The sequence below is a fragment of the Cynoglossus semilaevis genome, chromosome 6 (genome assembly GCF_000523025.1).
Source record: "Cynoglossus semilaevis isolate Cse_v1.0 chromosome 6, Cse_v1.0, whole genome shotgun sequence".
Classification (NCBI taxonomy): Eukaryota; Metazoa; Chordata; class Actinopteri; order Pleuronectiformes; family Cynoglossidae; genus Cynoglossus; species Cynoglossus semilaevis.
Window position 1 is genome coordinate 17448853 of NC_024312.1, and position 20342 is coordinate 17469194.

Consider the following 20342-nt stretch of genomic DNA (forward strand, 5'->3'; position numbering starts at 1 on the left):
GTACATGTGTATCACCACACACAGGAATAAAACAACAAATATTAACAATAAATAAATGAGAACAATAATGATAATAAATAATCAATATAAAGCAGCACGTTACACATTTTGATTTTTGTTTAATAAAGGTGCCTGATGTTCTTTGTGGCCTCCTGTAGAGACATGCACCCCATCTGCCTACGGTGAAATCTTTTTTTTTTTTTTTTGGAACCAATTATTTTATTTGGTTATTTGAAATTTAGAAATCAAGCACATTGTGCGTGTGCGTGAGAGAAAGAGAAAGGTGCACACCGTATGGGCTGCATCTTTATTCAAGGGGAGTTGGCATTCCCATGCACAGCAGACAAAGAGGGGGGAAACGGGCGGAGGAGGCGGGTGGGGAAGTAAAACGCAGAGGATCGAGGTGAGACAGAGCTCATTCAGTGGACGAACGTTGAGCTGCGGAGCTGCTCGGATTTTATCCAAATCCACGCGTTTCTTTCTGGTCCCGTGTACGCGTACCCCGTGTCCCGGACCGCTGTGCGCTCTGTGACTCACCTTCTCTGAACCGGCTGCCATCCTACCAGGGGACCACACCAAATAAAACTTTTTCTTTTTTCAACAAAGGTAAGATGGTGATGTTTTGTGTAAATAGCACACTGGAGCGGGTGTGACGGTGGGAGACACCTGTCTCCGTCCTGCCTCTTTAATTTGGTTCCGTGTGAGTGGAAAGGTTTAATTGTGGTATTTCTACAGGTGGCATTTAAATGACATTTTGATGATCTTTCAAACAACATTTAAAGATGACTTTGCTTTCAATTTTGGTGACACTTCACAGACCAATTGACCAGATAAAGACAATAACTAAAGTGAAAATCAATTTTAGACTGGGATGCGCATTAAATACCAAAAAGAGCTGTATTACTTACGGCATACAATGAAACACAAATGATTCAATAAAAGCCTGATTTGAGTTGCATGAAGGACTGTTTTCATTGAAAAGAGGTGACGTGCACATCCGTGGATTTAAGCAACTCTCAATTTGGAGATGCTTCAGTCAGAAAACACGGCTCCTCGGTCCTGGTGCATGAAAGCGCGCATTACTCCTCTCCTCACCCGTGTGACCATCCTCTGTTAAGATGTTTAGGAAAATACCAACACTCTAGCTCAGTTCATTAATTATAAAACAGGAAAAAATGGCCTTAATTGGCTGAAAAGTACCAAAGAAACTGCGTGAATATTGTGGGTTTCTGTTAACTTCCTCTGGCTATTTTTTTTTTGAATTGTCACAGCTATTAAGTCGAGACATACGATATTTAATTTGAGGTTTAATCTGCTTTTACAATGAGCGCTCTTCTGGTGTTGAAAAAAACCGTGTTTACCTACTGTCACCACCCACCTCTGCAGCCAATCACCGCTGCAGGACCTGATCTCTCTGATCATACTCTCTCTCTCTCTCTCTCTCTCAATTTTTCAACAGCACCATCAGTGTCACCATGGAAACCCAATTTCTTGGCACCATGAGTTGATTGCCTTCCGCATCACTCTTGGCTTGTCACTTGAAAAAAGAACACGTACATGTTGTGCCTGTGGCTGTTTCTGTCACATGGCTTATCAATGGCTGCAGATTCTGCTCCGTGTATTCATACGGGTTTTATATAGGCCCTGCACAGCTCTTGCAGCAAGTTACGGCCGGTCGTGTCTATTGTGCAGAAAGGATGCGATGTGATGAAACCCTGGCCCTCAGTGCAATCGTTGGCAGAATCTGCAGTTGAAAGTGTTGGTGGATCTAATGCGTTTCGTCTTTTCGCCTCTTCGGGCTATTCTTTACTCTATTGTGACATTTAATGCGTGTGCATTGATTTAACTTCATGGTCTTAACAGATGCTGTTACTGAAGCAGTAGAAGGGGTTGGATTTCTGACTTGCTTTTTAATTCAAATGTATCCATGGAAACCGTTCTTATTGAGGATATATGTATATGTAATATATAGATACAGTTCACATCAAAACCAAGGGATTGTATCATTGGAATTACACCTGGGTTTTCTTTATCATATATCCCTGTTTTTGTTGGTAAATAATTGAAACGTTGAAGAACACATTTTTAATAACGTCTTGTGGTAGTGCAGTATTCTACTCTGTCATAATAGACAGATGTGATTTAATCAACTCCGAAGTCCCATCTGTTCCAACTGTCAAGTGAAAACCTTTAGAAAATAAATGTAGAATTCTGTGTGAGTCACTTAAAAAAAAGAAAACACAAGATAAGGATGAACAAATTCTACACAGTCTTCAGCGTGGACATCTACCGCACGGTGTCTGCCGCTGAATTACGTAACCATCGACCTTAAAGCAGAGGGTCTTCAGTTTTGTGACAACACCCTGCAGCCTCTCTCCATCGCCAACCACAAATGAAATGAGTCACAATCACATTCCTTAGACGGTGTTGTGTCAACCATCTGTGAAGATGTGTTTTTAATTGGACCGTAGTTGTTGCTGCTCAGGGCAGAGAAGATGTTTACATGGGCATGTGAGTTTGCGAGCGTGCTTTTGTTCTGAGGCGCTCGTGTGTGCATGCACACACACACACACGCGCACGAACATTCACAAACACATAAACAGATGGGGGAGGGCCGTGGAGAAAAATGCAAGCCAGGGATGAACATTAAAGTGAGAAAAGACAAAGTAAAAGAAAAGTGTTTATAATCAGTTGATGAATTGGCAGCTCTCCTCCTGACTGGGAAGATTCAATTTAAGCCAATCAATCTCTGGAGTCTATAGATTGATTATTATGGTCTGTAAGGATGAAAAAAAAATCATTAAAAGCATCTTAACTGGACTAGGATACTGGGGATGGTAGAGCAGATGGCAAATGAGCCATCACAAGTAAGCTGGAATGATGATGAAGAGAAAATTGCATTTGTGCTGTTGTAAGCTGAGAGATTAATTAAATCCTTCACTCTTTTCATGTGATGCTGAGATTGTGGTCATACGTACAGAGCATTTGTTGTCTTTTCAGATATATGTGGGCTGATCCATTTCTCATGGAGACCTCATATATACTGTACTTATTGTAGTTCTACTCTTTAATGTTAATTAAAAACCAAAAACAAACAAACAATGTGGTCGCACTTTCCTTGAGGCCAGCTAAACTGTGATTTTACACCGCTGGACGCGTTGGATAGAGTGAATTTAATACGTGGGAGGGACAAAAGGTGATAAAGACGCAGAGGACAGACAGTTAAAATATTGGACTCTCTCTGTTGTTCTACGCTAACGAATGGCTGCTGGATGCAGGGAGTGAGCAGGCAAAAGACACGGCCTTTGTTTCCTCTGCCAAAGAATAAAACAGTCAACGGGACATGCAGCCTCCCTGAACACACAGCATATGTTACCTGTCTCCCGTAGGCTAAGCCGTCCCCGCTGCTGATTTAAACGGCCACTGACAAGGAGAGAGGGAAAGAAGAGAGAGGTCAAGACCAGAAGTGCATAAGTTAAGTCAAAAACGAAAGACGAACGGCCCGTTAAAAGGCAGAAGACGGGAAACGGGTGAAATAGAGGGGTATTTTATGCCTGCGTGCACGTGTGTGTGCGTGTGTGTGCTGTCCATTCATGGGACTTATCTAGGGTTAGGCTGGCACTCTGTGGTATCTAGTGCTTTAGTAATCCTCCTGGGAACACAGTGGAGCTGCCAAAGTGCCATCCAGTTTCTCTTTTCACTCTTTACCACCTTCATGGTCGTTTGTCTCTGTCTCTTCTTTTCTCTCTCTCTCTCAATACTTTACTTTTCCTTCTCTTAGATGCTGCTCCTTCACTCTGACGTCACCCACTATTGTTAACAGGGCCTGTTATTTCCACCCATTTTTTTTTTACTAAGATTTATGTTCTCATCACTGAATTTCTGGTGTGAATCACCCAATTATCTCTTGCTCTCTCCCACTCTCGCTCCCATCGTCCTGCCTATAGAATGGACATTTCACTTATCAAAGAGCTGGACACAGTCAGGCCTTTCCCATGGGTTAACCAAACAAAGAACCCGGCTCCCTTCACTTCTGTATGGCTGCACAGGAACAGAAACAAAAGTATTCACGAGTGAGTTCGCTGCTGGAACGCCAAACAGTGGTATTGCAGTTTTGCCATGAGACAGACGTAGGGAATAGACCACCGGCGTGATCTGTTTTAATCTAGAAGTGGTGGATAATGTCATCTCACAGAAGAGACAGGACTTTATCATTTAATGAGCATCTTTGAACAATATTCAGCTCAGGGAATAGCAATCCCCACTGCTCTGCATAACAGAAGTAGAATGATATGGCTGACATATTCTGTCTATATAAATAAATAAAATATATAGCCATTTTTGTTTTATGACTCAGTTTCAGTTTTCCAGGTGATTTGCCTTTCAACATCATTCACACACTGTCAGGGGGTCGTGAGTCACAGTTTTACCGGAATAGCGAAGGCTTCATTTAATGCTGCAACTGTCCACTTCAAACCCTAATGCTCCTCCACTGTTGGAATTCAGGTCAGCAGGGGGAGTCGGGATGTTGCTCCAAGAATGATTGGTAAACAGAGGAAGGGGTTGGGCGAGGGGAGGTCAGATATGTGTATTTTTTTTTCTCTCTCTCTCACAAAAGACCGTGACTGTTCGGAAAACAGCTTATTGTGTTCCAACAAAGGGATCATAATTGAAGCACACAGATTGGCTCGTTGGAAACAAATAGAAGAACTCATTTGAAAAATAAGATTCAGGATGACAGGTTCAGAATGGCTGTAAAAAGGCTCGTATTTGCTTTTCCTATATTTTTGTCACTCAGACAGCAACAGTACCCACTTTTGGAGTGGTTACAGAATAAATACCTTAAGAGCAGTGGTCAGAAAATGACACTGTTGTCAGATGGAATGACCCACGCATTAGGTTGGTGTGAAAATGAATTCACTTCCTGCTTTTATAGCCCACTGACAAACATTCAGCTGTTAGCTTTAGTCCAACTGTGATGTTCTACCAAGTGTGAGAAAACACCTCAGACTAAATACATCGAGACCACTGGTCAATTACTCATAGCCAAAACAGTTATTCAGTGTACTTACAGATAGGACTCCACTCTTTTTGAGAGCTGTACACCTCCAACAATCGGTCGCCAGTTGATGATCACTGCTTCATGTTTTATTGTACATCCACCTATAAGAATATGTGACTCTACATTAGTGGCTCAAATAAAGGATTTATTGTATTTGAGGACATAACATGTTGTGTTCAGAGACATATTACCTTTCAGTTATATTAGTCAGTCTCCGTCTTGAAGTGAGCTGCTCTAGTTTTTTAGTAAAAGAGAGAACGAGGAAGAGCCGAGTCACACTTACCAACAATCTTTTCAAAGATTGGCTTAAAACAAATAATCAGAAGACTTGGATTTAATAAAGATAGTGTTCAACAAGACCTGACCATGAAGTCCCGAAAGAATAATTAACTATTTATGTGTATATTGCTGCTCTGGAGTAATGCTATTGTGACAGTTTACTGATAATGGGAGGAACCGTGAGTGGGAAGTTGAGGGTTAATAAAAAAAGCAAATTAAGAATTTGGTCATGCCAGTGTTTCTACATGACTCAGGAATTGATCACTCTCATGACAAGGTCATGAATCAGGTCACGTTTGAACAATTTTAAAACCTTTTTACACATTTTAATCCTTCTGATATTATCATTTCTCTCCTAGTATTCCACAAATCCTCAATGTAGTACATCATGGGGCTGTGAGGCGGGTCTGTGTGCGTCCCTGTTGAACTGTTGAGGGATCAGTGGGCCTTAATGTTCCTCTTGAGTTTGTAAAGACCTTGAGCTGTGGGAGCTCCGGGCACAGCTGACACTTATCTGCTTAATCACACAGAGCTCCATCACTTTGCATCTCCTGGAGCCTCAGGAGAACAAGCATGAGAACTTAAGAAAAAGTACAACGTCTTCACTCGGAGACGTAACACCAGCACCCGCTTCCACCTTTCACGTCATCCTGAATATACCCCTCTTTGCCCTCTCCCACTGTTTTTTCCTCCCCTCTAGTTCCCTCGGGGTGGTTTACCCTCACCCTACTATCCCCCCTAAAACTGCCAGTGCCCCATTCCTCCTCCTACTCCATACATGCTGGACCAATCCTTCTTCTGCATCTATGCTGGTCGCCGCTGTTCAGCCTATCCTGTCCCTAAGAGTCCGATTGATAGACCCTTCACTCTTTTGTCATTTGTTTACCCCCACCCACTCGTCTAGCGGAACACACAACAATCCCTTTCATTGCCTGTTTGTTAGTCGCCTTTCAGAAGCAAAAGAGGAGGTCTGTGCGTTTGTGTGTGTGTGTGTGATTGTGCTATTGCATGTGTGTGTGTGTTAGTTACAAAAACAAAAATGGAGGAAACAATTAAACTGCCCCTCCCCACCATGAACACTGGTGCTAGCGGTTTCCCAGCTCTGAGTTCTCTGAACTAGCTTGGAGGCCAGTGAAGTGGCCCATTATTTTGGTTGGGATGGCGTTTTCTAAAAGAAGCTCACATCATGCCTAAGTAACACAGAGAGAGTTCTGTTGGAGGGCTTACATAATGCAGTGGTTAATGAGTGTCAATCAATCCATCCATCTATCTATCTATCTATCCATCCATCCATCCATCCATCCATCTATCCATCCATCTATCTATCTATGTGTCTGAGTGTGTTTGTGTCAAAAGTCATATTCACTCTTTTTGTGAAATCTTGGGAACTCGGCTGAAGGGTTGCACTCTGGGTATTTGGTTTTAAAAATGTGTCAGAAACTCTTTAGTCTGCAGATCTTCTGATAGACAGTGACTGTAAATGGGCTTAGTGGCAGGTGGTGGAAAAATTAGTGTGTATTTGTTCTTAGTGGCATTCCAGTGCTGCATGTGGCTGAAGGTATGTTTGTGTCGCCTGACAAAGCAAGGAGTAATGACAGATTGAAAACTATTCCCAGTGGAACAGTGGCTAACAAGCGATGAATAGACTATAGACTATATATATATATTAGTATATTATATTAGTAGTCTTGGCCCATATCAGAACAATGTACACCAAAAAGAAAAGAACGGTGTTAAGGATTATCAAATGAGATCACTTTTAGTGTGTTTTCTTACTGGTTTTCATTTTATTTAATATTGTGATAATTACTAATACTATTGTGCATACAACTACTTTAAAATAAAAATAAATGTAAAAAAATAGTCTAAAATAGTCATTTGTTGCATTCTGAGCTAATGCGGCTAATTGACTTACCCCAATTAGCTCTACCTCAAATGTGTGTGTGTATAGGAATGTTCTTACTGTCAACACTGTGGTGTGAGAGAGTGGGCATTGACTTGTGCAGCAGGCTGTGCTCGCTCCCCACAGACTCCAGTGTTTAATTAGTGAGAGAACATCCATCCTCCTTAGTCCTCATATTGGCAAACCCTGAGTGAGACTGTAACCCTCTCCCTCACCCTCTCTTAAATACCATGGGACTGAACCTACAGAGATTAATGGCCACGTACAACAATGCAGAATTGCGTGCATGTGTCTGTAAAGTGTTTCTCATACTAATGGGGGAGGGAGGGAGGGGAGTGTTGCATGTAAAGTATATTTATCTTCAATGTGCAATTTCTTTTTGGGATTGCAGCAGGTGGATTTAATTGGATTTGGGAAGTAATCCCATAGCACAGGTCCTGCCGGCCAACACAGGTGTCAGCACTTCATGTGTCCACGGATACTGATCGAAGAAACCCTTCTTATCACCTCTAATGAAGACTTTAACTTGACCCCTGTGCATCCTGTCTCTCTCCTCCTTCACTAAAATGTGTTTTATTCCTTTGTCTCCATCCTTACCATAATCGGCCACACCTTTCCTTACCCACTCTCCCCTTTTCCCTTTTACCCATCCCCCATTCATTGTCGGACATCTTTTCATTCCCCCCTCCTGGTATTCCCACTGTCTTCTATACATCTTTTTTTCTGCCTCTCCCTTCCCCTCCTGCCTGTCATCCCTCAGCAAAGTACGGGTAATACTGTAGTGGTGGTTGTAGTAGGGGGTGGGTCCCGCCTTACTGGCTGATTTAATGAGATCCTATGGGGATCGGACTGGAGCTATCAAACGCTGTGCACAGATATATATCCAAGGCTGTCAAAGGAATGTGCCTTTTCTGATGGTGACATAGAGATGTTTTATTTTTGCAGTTAATAGGAAGACAGGTCCACACACAGAACAGTGTAGGAAGAGAAATAAATAATGCGTAATAGGTGTGTAATGTCTCGTCCAATCAGGGAGACTGTGCGAAATAGAAGAAAACAAATCTGACCTGACTATTGATGATCTTCTTTTCTTGGCTGACCTTTTCCATGAGCAGCTTTAGGGAAAGGATGGGGGGTGGGGTGGGGGGGGGGGGGTTGCTAGTTGTAACAAAATTATTGTAGATGCAGCTTTGAGGGAGCCATCTGAAGAAAGTAGAACATCACAGAATAGGTACTGAGGAAAACCAAGTGAATGATTACAAAAAGAGACATGAAAAATTGATGGGTGTGTGTTTGGTAGTAAATCACCTTGACGACGACAGACATCCAAAGGTTTAGAGAAAGATAAACATAGTCCTATGGCTGTTTGTTGTCACTGTCAGCTAAAACACCAGATTTGTCAATAGATCTACTTTCAAAGGATGGGAATCTCCAGCGGAGTAATCTGTTAGCGCTTAATGATAGCAGGACTATGTAAAAGACACAAACATAGGATTCCCAAAGGCTTTTCTTAATGACATTAATGACACAATTCTCATTATTAACATAAATATATATTTTGAACATTAAGGAACTGCTGGAGGATACTGAGATAATTTTATGTGACTAACACATCCAGTTAATGTAACACAAAAATTAAGCTTGTTATTGTTCGAAGATTTCTAAACCTAAAATATTAACCTTTAGAATTATTGTCAAACACATACAACAAACACACACAACAAATTAACAAAAAACAAAACAAAACAAACAAGACATGTTTTCCACAGTTTCAATAAACGGTTCTGTCAAAGTGAAAGCTAAAATATAATTTGTTTCCCTTTGGTACATGTAGCTCCTTTAGCAACGTGGAAAGTCAAGCACTGAGGCTCTAAGCTTTGTCACTGACCATGGTCCTGAATGCCTGTTCTGGTCACACCATATCTGTTAGAAAGGCTTGGGTCTTGAAAACCACACTGAGAGTAGATCAATTCCATAACAAATGACATATATTTTGTTATTTAGAATTAGCTGGTCTACATAATCCCAAACGTAGCTGAAGCTAAACAAATCAGTCTCTGGTTGATCTTACTCCCTGGTGCTGTAAAACCGATTTCCATTACGGCCCCCACATGTCTGTGAATGAATACGAGGATAGATAGGGTTAGATGCTTCCCTTTCTTGCGGTGCCGCTATTTATCCCTCACTTCCTATGCACGGCACAACCTCAAGTGTTTGCTAAGAGTTGTCAGGGGGGCGGCCGGGGGGTTCACAGCTACTAGGAAGCCACTATGTGTGAGCCCATTTCTTCCCACTGCATGGCAAGTGGCTGTGAGGCCCGGAGGGACCAGATATATCCGGAGCTTGGCCTAACTTCACTTTACCTCACAGTATATTGTGATGCCACTGTCATGAGATTGGGCTGTGAAAAGCCAGTCCCTTGAGAAACCGGTGGGAAATTGGTATTTTCATTTACAGTGCTGCTGTCATGCGGAGTCCAACACATTGAATTAGGCAGGTGGCATTACACAGCCAGTCTCTAATGACTAGTAAATGTTATGTAAGCACATGTTGTAGTTGATCAAATCCCAGTGATAGGGAAGTATGTGACAGCAGATGCCAGGAAGCCTTAATGTAAATATCCTGCTTAGTTTTTTTCAGATGGTCTCCAATAAAGTTGTCTTCCTTGCACGGTTTGAATCTTTGCCTTCCTATCATACTCTGGGTGCAGGTCATTGAAAGTGTGTGTGTGTGTGTGTCTTTGAGCTTCCTCTCTTCCCTTCATCCTTTTCTCTCAAAGCCATGTAGTGTTGCTAGGACAACCCCTTGTGGTCCCTGTTGCATCGCAGAGGCGCTCAATGCCAGCACTCAGGGAACCTCCTCGCACTGGGAAGGCAGCATAAAATTGGGATAATCGCTGTCGATTATGGGACACAATGGGTGCAGCTTCTGAAAGATTCATTCATTCTGGAAAAAGAGACTGTGGAGGGGGAAGAGAAAAGGGGCGCCTTGGTCCCTTCACTGCTCTCCCACGGTGGGCACAGGCATGACATCAGTGGGCTAAAAGAACTGGTATTCTGGACATGCCCACTACGCTCCCCTCCTTCTATACCCATATACTCCTCCAATTCAAGCCCCCTCCCTCCCTTCTTTTCTAGCCTATGCCAGTTTGGATGCAGCGCTTGGCCGGATGAGTTGGGGCCACTGCTACTGTTTGCGTGTGAAACAAAGCCCCTCAGAAGGAAGAGAGAGGAAGCAGAGAGCTTCACATGGTACCAGCCAAGAGCAGGGATGGCTGCCTCAGCCTCCCCCTCACTGGCCCCCTTTTTGCTGAGAGGTGCTGGTGTGACCCCACCTCCCCTCCCCCCTGTTCCCCAGTGTCCCTCGCTACCCCCTTGTAACCTCTTCATCTATGTGTTCGTCCCTCACTCTCATCCCCGAAAATGCTCCTTTTTCTCCCAAGAAACCCTTTGAATGAGTATGACACGTCAAGGGATTTAGGATGAGTGATTTCTCATGACACAACCTTTGTCAACAGAGATGGCATTCCTTTGCCTTTTGTTGTGCCGTTGGTCATTTGTCTAAAGAGGAAATAGCTTTCCAACACATTTCCCTAATTAGAATAATGTGATACTGCTCAATACGATGTAAGGTCCCATGCTGCTGGGAGAGCGAGGTGAAATTAGTGTGACGACATCCTCACATGAATCATGTTGGTCAATTTACTTTGGATTTCAGAGCTTTGAAGTTGATTGAAAGGGTTAATATTTAAGTCTATTTGCAGGGTGTATGTGTGGACGTGAGTGAGTCTATAAACTCTCCCCATGAAAAGTACAAGATTGATGTATTTTTAATTTGTGATAATTGTTGGGCTACACTACGTATGAAAAATACTACACATCCGTGGTATATATTAATTTGAGATGTTTAAGGACCACAATGTCTAAGGAAGGACCATACAATTTTGCAACTTTAGCAACAACATTTTTTTGCTTTGTTGTTCATTGGAATGGCTCTAACTGACCCTGGCCTCATTAAACAATAATAGTTGGCATTCCTCAGTCATTTTTACCTCAGCATAAAAAAAAAAAAAAAAGAAAAAGAAAAAGACAACTGCTGTCACTACTGTCCACATTGTGCTATTAGCGGGCATCATCATGTTCATCACAACATGGCCTTTGCCCATTCTGCCTCGAAGTGGGATAAGTGTGAGAGTGAGCTCTCTGGGAGGATTACAGTGCTCATGGAATGGATGGATGGATTTGGACTTTAAAGCTCAGATATTGACTCCTGCCACAATTTTTTTTCTTTTTCTAGTGAGCATTTGTTATCACAAACTATTTTTTGAGAGTTTTTGTGTACATACTTAATGGGCGGGTGAAAGTGATGCAGTCAAGAGTTGATGGGGAGGGGGGTGTTGGCAGGAATGTTACAGACATAAAGATGGGGTAATTCAAGTTCCGCTGGCTGTGGATGGGTCGGCTCTCGAGGTCATGCTGACTTACTCCATCCTGAATGCTTTGTAGGAGCTGGTGCACGGCTGAGAGCTCATAGCCGTCAGCAGCAAAGCTCTGGTGTGTACATCTGATGACCGTACCTGCGAAGGTGGTCACATCTGGCGACTTTGCTCTTTTGATGGAACTAGGTTGAATGTAACTGTGCTGATTCACTCCTGGATACCAAAGGCTGGAGGTTTTATCTTTTCATAGTGGATGTATATAGCAATTACCTCAACTCCAGCAGAAATGAAGTGAGTACTTTGTTAAAAATCTAACTCCTTCCATTTTACTTCTTTTAAATTTAACCAATTATTATGTTCAATGTATTAGTACTGTCATCTGTCTACCTGTAAATTGATTTATGTTTTTATATTAAGGTCACTTATTTAACTTTCAAGTTGTAGTTGACTGAAAAGCTTTTTAAATTGTTTTACGTAGTAGTGACTTTGATGAGATGGGAGCGATGCAGCAGTGGTCCTCCCACAGCACAGCTGACGTTTCTAAGTGCGTATGCACTCATGTGGAATTATTAAAGACCACTTACAGAATAACAATAACACCATTGAGAGCATTAGGGTTGTGAGGAACTTCGTCCAATGCGCCCTATTGATATGATCGCCCTTTCTTTGATGAAGTTTCAGCCTTAAACCAACCCTGACAACCAACTTGATTGATTTCTACGAGGTGCAGTGACTTTATAGGGGATCATCGGCAGGGAGGCTGTGAGGACAAAAAAATTAACTTCACCATTGATGCTTTTGTTTGTGCTGTCCAGGCCATGATCCCCAGGGTGAGGTGAAAGGTCGGAGTCACTTCCTTTCTTCTGTGCTTCGCTTTGTTACTTGTTGTAGCAGATCATTTCCGAGTTCATTGAAGCCGAACGGCAACATTTGGATATTGTTATGTTTTGTACGAAAGCAGACACTGACAAAATGTGGAGGAGAAATTGATTGATTGTCGGAAGAATTACATCTTTCTTTCTTTCTTTCTTTCTTTCTTTCTTTCTTTCTTTCTTTCTTTCTTTTACTCAGTTCTTGTCCTTCATTCATATAATTTTCTATAAGAATATGAATTCTACAAGAACATTACTGTCTTCAGATTAGGTTCCTAACTTAGTTAGCCTTAATGCTTGCCAACCTGCTGCTCTACATTATAAATGTGCTTTTTAATTTATAAAGTGTAAATTTGGTTTGTGAAAAAAAAACAACTTGTTGATGACATGGGTAAAATTATTATATATATTTTTTTAAATCCTTTGACCAAATATCTTTACCAATGGGTAAAGCATGGCTTTGCCACTGTAATAAAAAAAAAGCACACTCAAATGTGTCCTCTTGTGCTCAATCATGAAAACACATGATGAAGGTGTTTTCAGGTGTTTGGTTTGATGCTCATCGATGCTCTGTGTTCAACCCAGATGTGACTGAATATCATTGCAGAGACGCACAATTAATCTGATTTCCCATTTCCTGCCTATTCTGACAGTGCCAACAGCATGCCTAAACAAGTGGAGGTGAGAATGCACGAGAGTCACCTGGAGTCCAGCGAGACCAGGCCTCGGTCCAGATGTGCAGCTCTCTGGGCCAAGATGTGTAAAAACCTCCTGCTTACTCTGACCGTTCTGGGTAAGTCATCACGGTTATATCATTGAAGTTGTCAAAGTTAGCTGGAAGCCTGAGGAGTAAACAGGACACACTTCAGTTGATCAGCACCACTGAGCTCATCCAGCATCCTGTTAATCAGAACTGAGTTTACAGCTTCGTGATGCAATCAGTGTCTGCTCACTGTAGCAGACGGTACAATGACTGGCTGCCCTGACCTTTATCAGCTCTGTGCCACCTGTTGCTGACATCCTACTGCATCAGCAGACACCCCCGCCCCCCAAAAAAGGCAGTAATTACAGCAGTGGCTCACTGCACCACAGGAGAAGAGTTAATGAAAAGAAGAAAGGCCATGGAAAAGGAAGTTTGGCCTTCATTTGGATTTCTATTAAACAGGTTTAGTCCGTGATTACTGTCACAACATTAATGTGATATGACAGACAACATTATTCCCAAAGGCCTATTTTGGTCTTGCATGTAATTGTCAATGTTGGGTGTGTTCATCACATCCCATGTGTGGACTCCTGGAGGACAATTGAGCCAAATCGATCTTCTGTTACCGCAGTCTCATTTGGCAAATACAGAGAGACTGTTGAAAATGCATGGGGAAAGAAACCCTATTCAAAAGAATCGCATGACACCGAACAGCTGAAATTAATTAGTCTAACCTTCACTTCTCAAAGTCCTTGGGAGAGGTCTGTCATTGTTTCTTTTTTGGTCAGCAGGTCAGGGTGTGACAGGCTGATGGAGGAGACATGAATCAGAATTAGCAGGATTAGCAGGATCTTGAGATTCATCGTGAAGGTTGAATCACAAAACAAAAAATAACATAAAGCTTGCTATGTAGCTGGATTAGACCGGTGAGGCAAGAAGGGATCTGAAGATAACAGTTACATTATTGTTGCTCTCATTTCCCTGTCTCTACGATGCTGCTATTCCTCTTGCCAATAGCCTTTTTTCCTGCAGCTACACCATACCTGCTGCTGTTCTCTATTGTTAATTAAAGATCTAATCTTAATCAGGCATGTAATTCACTCAGGTTTTTCTTTAATTTTGTCCTACATCCAGAGTTTTAGTAAAAACAACCCACTGTAATTAATTCACTCCTGTGGTAAATGTCTCGTACTTTAGGTGTGATCCTGGGAGCTGTGGCAGGGATGCTGCTTCGTGTTGCCTCCCCAATACATCCAGATATTGTTATGGTGATTGCATTTCCTGGAGATATCCTAATGAGGATGCTGAAGATGTTGATCCTGCCACTCATCATCTCCAGTTTAATCACAGGTACAGTGGATTTTTTCTTTTTGGTTTTATTTGCCGGAGAAGGGTGTGTTCATTAGCACTTATTAGGGTAAAGAAACATCAAAGACAATGACGTATCCAGGTCATGTTAAGTTAATATTCTCTGGTTGTATATATAAGATTTTGTTTCTTCACAGCCTTCAAATTAACGATTTTTATATGATTTCTTGATTGGATAAGGCCAAGCAACCACAACCACAAAGAGAATGTTGCTTCTTTTTTCTAGGTCTGGCTGGTTTGGATGCCAAATCTAGTGGTCGGCTGGGCACCAGAGCAATGGTCTATTACATGACCACCACTATTATTGCTGCTATCCTGGGAGTCATTCTGGTGTTAGTCATCCACCCTGGTAATCCTAAACTGAAGGAGAATCTGGGCGAGGGTGAGAAAAACGACGAAGTGTCAAGCCTGGATGCTGCCTTCGATCTGATTAGGAACTTATTCCCAGAAAACCTGGTGCAGGCCTGTTTCCAACAGGTGAGGACGAACAGATCAAAGTTGACGTAAAGTGCAACCTCTTAGAGGCTGTTATTGCAACTCGGTTATTGTCACATCAACAGCTTAACTGTCGAATCGGCTCAACACTAAGTTATTTTCTCTGCTTATCTTCAGATCCAGACGGTAACGAAGAAAGTGGAGGTGGTTGTCGAACAGGACATCAATGCTACAACCATGGAAGGGCTTGTGGCAAACATCACCAAGGAGCCGCAGTTCATCATCAAAAAGTCCCTGCAGTTTAAAAGTGGCATGAATGTCCTGGGTGTGTGACATCGGAAGAAAAACAAACTGTTTATAAACTTGAGTATTATGTGTTTCTGAATGAGAAATGTTCTTAGAGATGCTGTACACACAGCATGCAAAATGTGCACAATGTCAATGCTAATTAACATGCTTAAGCTACGCAATCAACATTAAGCATGGTGCCCATCTTTCGTAAATGGTCAAGCGCACTCTTTTGTGCTGATACACTTGCATCTTAAATATAGTTTAATTAACCATACATAGACCACACACTGTAAAGGCACATATTTGACAGTAGGCCATCGCTCCACCTCGCAGTTATTTAAATAATTTGACCCATTATGATTTTCTGTTACAGGTCTGATTGGTTTCTTTATTGCATTTGGCATCTGCATGGGCAAGATGGGAGAGAAGGCCAGACTCATGATTGAATTCTTCAGCATCCTCAATGAGATTGTGATGAAACTTGTGATCATGATCATGTGGTTTGTATCACTCAAAATCTCATTGACTCATTCTAATGCTCATTTAGTCTTTTAGCCACAAAAGACATTCGCTGCATTATAGAAATATTCACAAAAGCAGTGGTTGATGAATATTTTGCCCCTCATCTGTTACACTTTGCAACTGATAAATAAAAAAAAGAATACAAGTAATAAAATAAAATATCCATCTGTCAGGTACTCTCCCTTCGGTATTGCCTGTCTGATTTGTGGCAAGATCATTTCCATCAAGGATCTTGAAGTGGTCGGAAGGCAACTGGGCATGTACATGGTGACAGTGATCATTGGCCTCATCATTCACGGAGCGATCTTCCTGCCCAGCATCTACTTTGTTATCGTCAGGAAAAACCCTTACACCTTCTTCCTCGGGATCTTCCAGGCCTGGATCACTGCCCTCGGTACAGCTTCCAGGTGAGATTCGGAAAAAGATAGACCACAGATGTTGAACTTCTTTTATTGCTGGATGTAACGTGTCGTCTTGATCCGGTCTCTGCAGTGCTGGTACCCTGCCCGTCACCTTCCGTTGTCTGGAGGAAAACTTGGGTATCGACAAAAGAGTCACACGTTTCGTACTCCCAGTGGGTGCCACCATCAACATGGACGGAACTGCTCTGTATGAGGCTGTGGCTGCAATTTTCATTGCCCAAATGAACGGTATCCATCTCGACATGGGTCAGATCGTCACTGTCAGGTAAAGGCAGATGTTCCAATATCTCTTATTTAGCTTATTTCCCAGTAGAGATCAACTGGTCGACTGCATAGTGGTAGTCAGCAGATGTTTTTCTGTTTCTTTCTGAGATCATTTTATGCAGGTGGTCTGTGTCAGAGAACACATAGAGTACATTGAGCTAAGAAAGCCCCAAGCTGATTCTAGTATAAATAAGTAACATTTACCAAAAACACAAGATATTGCAATTGGCAATCATATCGCAATTGTTGCATCTCTAATTCCCATTGTATTTGATTGCCATTAATAAAGTCACACAGCTACAGTTTAATAGAGACTTCACAAACAATATAATAATATTTAGAAAGAAAACGAATGATGTTTCGTCAAGTTCTGGGGTGTAAAATAGCACCCATTTGGATATCATTGCGAGTAACAGTACCATTTGTGACCCTCTTGTTTACCAGTTTTATTTTTAGAACATACCCCACGGGCACCTTAGGTAGTCCACCGGGGCTACCATGTTGCCCCTGGGCACCACACTGGCTTAGATTAAAGAGTCCACTTAACATATTTGAACCTCTTATAGTGAAGGATGGACGAGCCACTCCTGTGCACTCATCTGCTGTTTCATGCACAAGGACCATACAAATTCAGTGGTTTTATAAGTAGCATTGAGGCTTCACTTGCATCTGAAGAGCTGTGTCAGGGTGTAGAGGGGGGTTCACTGTGAATATGAATAGACTGGTGTAGGGATTTTTAAATGTTACATTGTACTCTACTGTTCTGTACGTTCATCCAGCCTGACAGCCACATTGGCCAGTGTTGGAGCAGCCAGTATTCCCAGTGCTGGCCTTGTGACCATGCTGCTGATCCTGACTGCTGTAGGCCTTCCAACGCAAGACATCAGCCTCCTTGTTGCTGTGGACTGGCTGCTGTGAGCTTACTACACAGTTGTTATGATCTATTGCACTTTTCTGAATTTTTCTGAATGACTCCTATTCTACTTATTGCGCCTTTTCCCTCTGATCAGGGATCGATTCAGGACCTCTGTGAATGTGGTGGGCGACTCCTACGGCGCCGGCATCGTGTTCCACATGTCCAAGGCCGAGCTCGAAGAGCTGGACGCGCACGCGGCCAAATCTGACGACATCGAAATGATGACAAAGAACCAGTCCTACTACGACGACATGAAGAACCACCACGAAAACAATTCAAACCAGTGCGTCTTAACCGCTTCCACTTCCGCAAGTGCAACTGCTACCGCTACCACCACCGCTAACAATTCTGTCGTAGTAGATGAGTGCAAGGTACACCTAATGCTTACGGACATAGAGACTTGTATGTAACCCTCTCCGCTGTGGCATGCTCACCCTGCACGTTGAACTCATCGCATCTTTGTACGTTATAATGTCATTCCATGCATTATTATTCTACCACAGAAGTTAAGGAAACACAAACGGTGCACATGTATGTATCTCTATCTCTGTTTTTCACTTTCACTGGAATAACAGCCTTTGTGTTTTGCGGCGAGCCAGAAAATCTCTGGCTTTAAACTCAGAAGGTTAGATTTGATCGCGCATGCAGATGAGGAATAAGTTAGCTCCTTTTCTAAACAGACCTGTAGTGTTTCTCACACTTGTTTCAAACGACATAATCCTCACAATCATGTTCATGAATTATTTAGCTCATAGAGTCACTCCATGCCCATATATGAGGCAAATAATTCAATTTACTAATAGAATAAAGAGGTTAATCATTCTAGTCAATATAGTGCAGCAGGGGGATTGTGTTATATCTGATTAGCACTTCATATATTCCCTATATAAGCACCTAGCACACTTGCACTGACTCATTCCTAGTCTTGATTCTGTTTTGACACCATCTATTTCTGCCCATTGTGAAAACTGCTGTGAAATTCAAAAGCTGTGAAGCAGCTTGCATAACGGAAAATACAACGCACTTTGGATCACGCCTGTGACTTTGTCGAAGGCATTCAGAATAATCTGTACGAATTAAAGGGCTTGTTCTCACATATACACGGATGTGCACGGCAGAGAAAGGTCTGCTGATGAGCCTTCATTCATTTATTAAAGGCTCAAAGATGTTGCCTAGCAACAGCGCAAAACTGTCACAGCCGCAATCGTTGTGTAGGGAGAAAAAAAGTTATGGCCTTTTCTTCTACACTGAGGAGCCGTTTATTAGCTGTCATTTACATATAAATGCAGCACAAAGGATCGGTATTCCCAGTGTCTGCCATGATTGTCTCTTTCTTTGCTTTCCCTTGTAAATAGTTTCACTCACACATTGCTAACCTCATTTTTGAGTTGCACGCAGCTGTAGAATGCTAACTAACATTAAGAATTAACAGTTTTGTGTAGTGTGTACCTTGTATATTATTTTCCATGTTTGTCATTCATCTTCAATCAAATTGGGTTGTGTTTTTTTTACCTGTTATATTTTGTTTTTGTCTTTTTCCACATAAATGTTCTGCAGCTGTTTTTGATGATGTAAATCCAAACGTTCATCTTTTAGCTTTACAGTAGAACATTTATATTTACTTAAAACATGTTAAAGCCAAAGCAACCTTTTTATGTGCCTTTCAGCTCAACAATAGCAAAGTTTGAAAAAAAAAAACATCCAAAGAAGTCTGGAGCATGCATATTTTCACCAAAATAACAAAATAATAAGAAGGAAAGAAATTGGTGAATATATTAAAACTTGAATAATATTATTTTCAACACATCTACGTACATATTGTTATATTTATGTTTGGTGGAGTACGTTGTGAGGTTTATCCAATGAAAAAAGGTTGGAATTTTGGACTCTAATAGAACATTTGGAATTATGTGCTGTGTTGACAACGGCTAACATTGTAGCACGTCATAGCAGAGCATACATCATGAGGTTGTCTCTCAAGTGTCTGACAACGTCGACAAGTTTCTCTGACTATAGCAAAATCACATTGACTGTGGTTTAAATCTGATCTTACAGTACAGGGTACGACGGCAACTCAGGAAATTATGGCAATATTTAGCAACGTTGACTGTGGTTGTGGTTATACAAAATATAGCAGGCTAAACATTTCCACTTAAAAACATATTTACATTAGAGCAAATGACCTGTGCAATAAAGGCCATAAAAATATATGGTAATACACAAATTCAACTACTAGTGCTACATCCCATTGCATTCCAAATCCGATTAATAATATTTAAAGTATTCACTAATAATGGATTCAGTATGCTCTAGGCTTCTGGCTTAATGCAAATGTCTCAATTAAAGCATTAGTTTGTTCAATTCTGTAGGTGACAATAAATATCTAGTCATGTGTGGTATTTTAAGCTTTGATCCACAGATCTGTCAGAAACATACAGTAAGTGCATGTGTGTACATGTACGTGTGCCTTATAGATGTGCCTGCTAATTGCTTTCAGGTAACCTTAGCCACTAACGGCTCTGCTGCGGAGTGCACGCTTGTTGAGGAGGAGCCATGGAAACATGAATAATGGCAGCACAGAGATACCCTGCCCCTGGGATCCACAAGCTTTCCTACCTGGTGATAAAAAAAAAAAAAAGAGTGAATGACGAACTGTTGCGTAAACAGAAATACTAATTGTTTTCTATGTAGATTCGTTTTCTTTTTAACTAGTCCCTCTAAAGGTTTATTTTGTAGCTGTCTACCTGACTTATGATGATACTTATTCACTTAACCGTGAAGTATATAACAAAGGTATACTTTGCCTGTTAGAGCACAACTCTATCCTTTTTTAGCAGATACTTGCACAACATACATGTACTTCAAGG

The 20342-nt window shown here is 41.7% G+C and overlaps 1 protein-coding gene across 3 annotated transcripts; it reads left to right on the forward strand.

The window, feature by feature from the left end:
* Nucleotides 1-341: 341 nt before the first annotated feature.
* Nucleotides 342-20139, forward strand: slc1a2b (solute carrier family 1 member 2b). 3 transcript variants are annotated; one of them, XM_008312517.3, is made up of 11 exons: nt 342-606; nt 13208-13347; nt 14455-14607; nt 14852-15102; nt 15238-15385; nt 15725-15851; nt 16047-16280; nt 16366-16560; nt 17339-17473; nt 17570-17846; nt 19973-20044. In XM_008312517.3, exons 2-11 carry the CDS (start codon nt 13218-13220, stop codon nt 20042-20044), a joined length of 1722 nt encoding a protein of 573 aa, XP_008310739.1. In that variant the 5' UTR covers nt 342-606; nt 13208-13217. The 3 variants fall into 3 exon arrangements, with proteins under 3 accessions (XP_008310739.1, XP_008310740.1, XP_008310738.1); XM_008312518.3 differs by lacking the exon at nt 342-606 and adding an exon at nt 11622-11973 and having other exon boundaries at nt 17570-17758; nt 19973-20139; XM_008312516.3 differs by lacking the exon at nt 342-606 and adding an exon at nt 11936-11973 and having other exon boundaries at nt 19973-20139.
* The last annotated feature ends 203 nt before the right edge of the window (nt 20140-20342 follow it).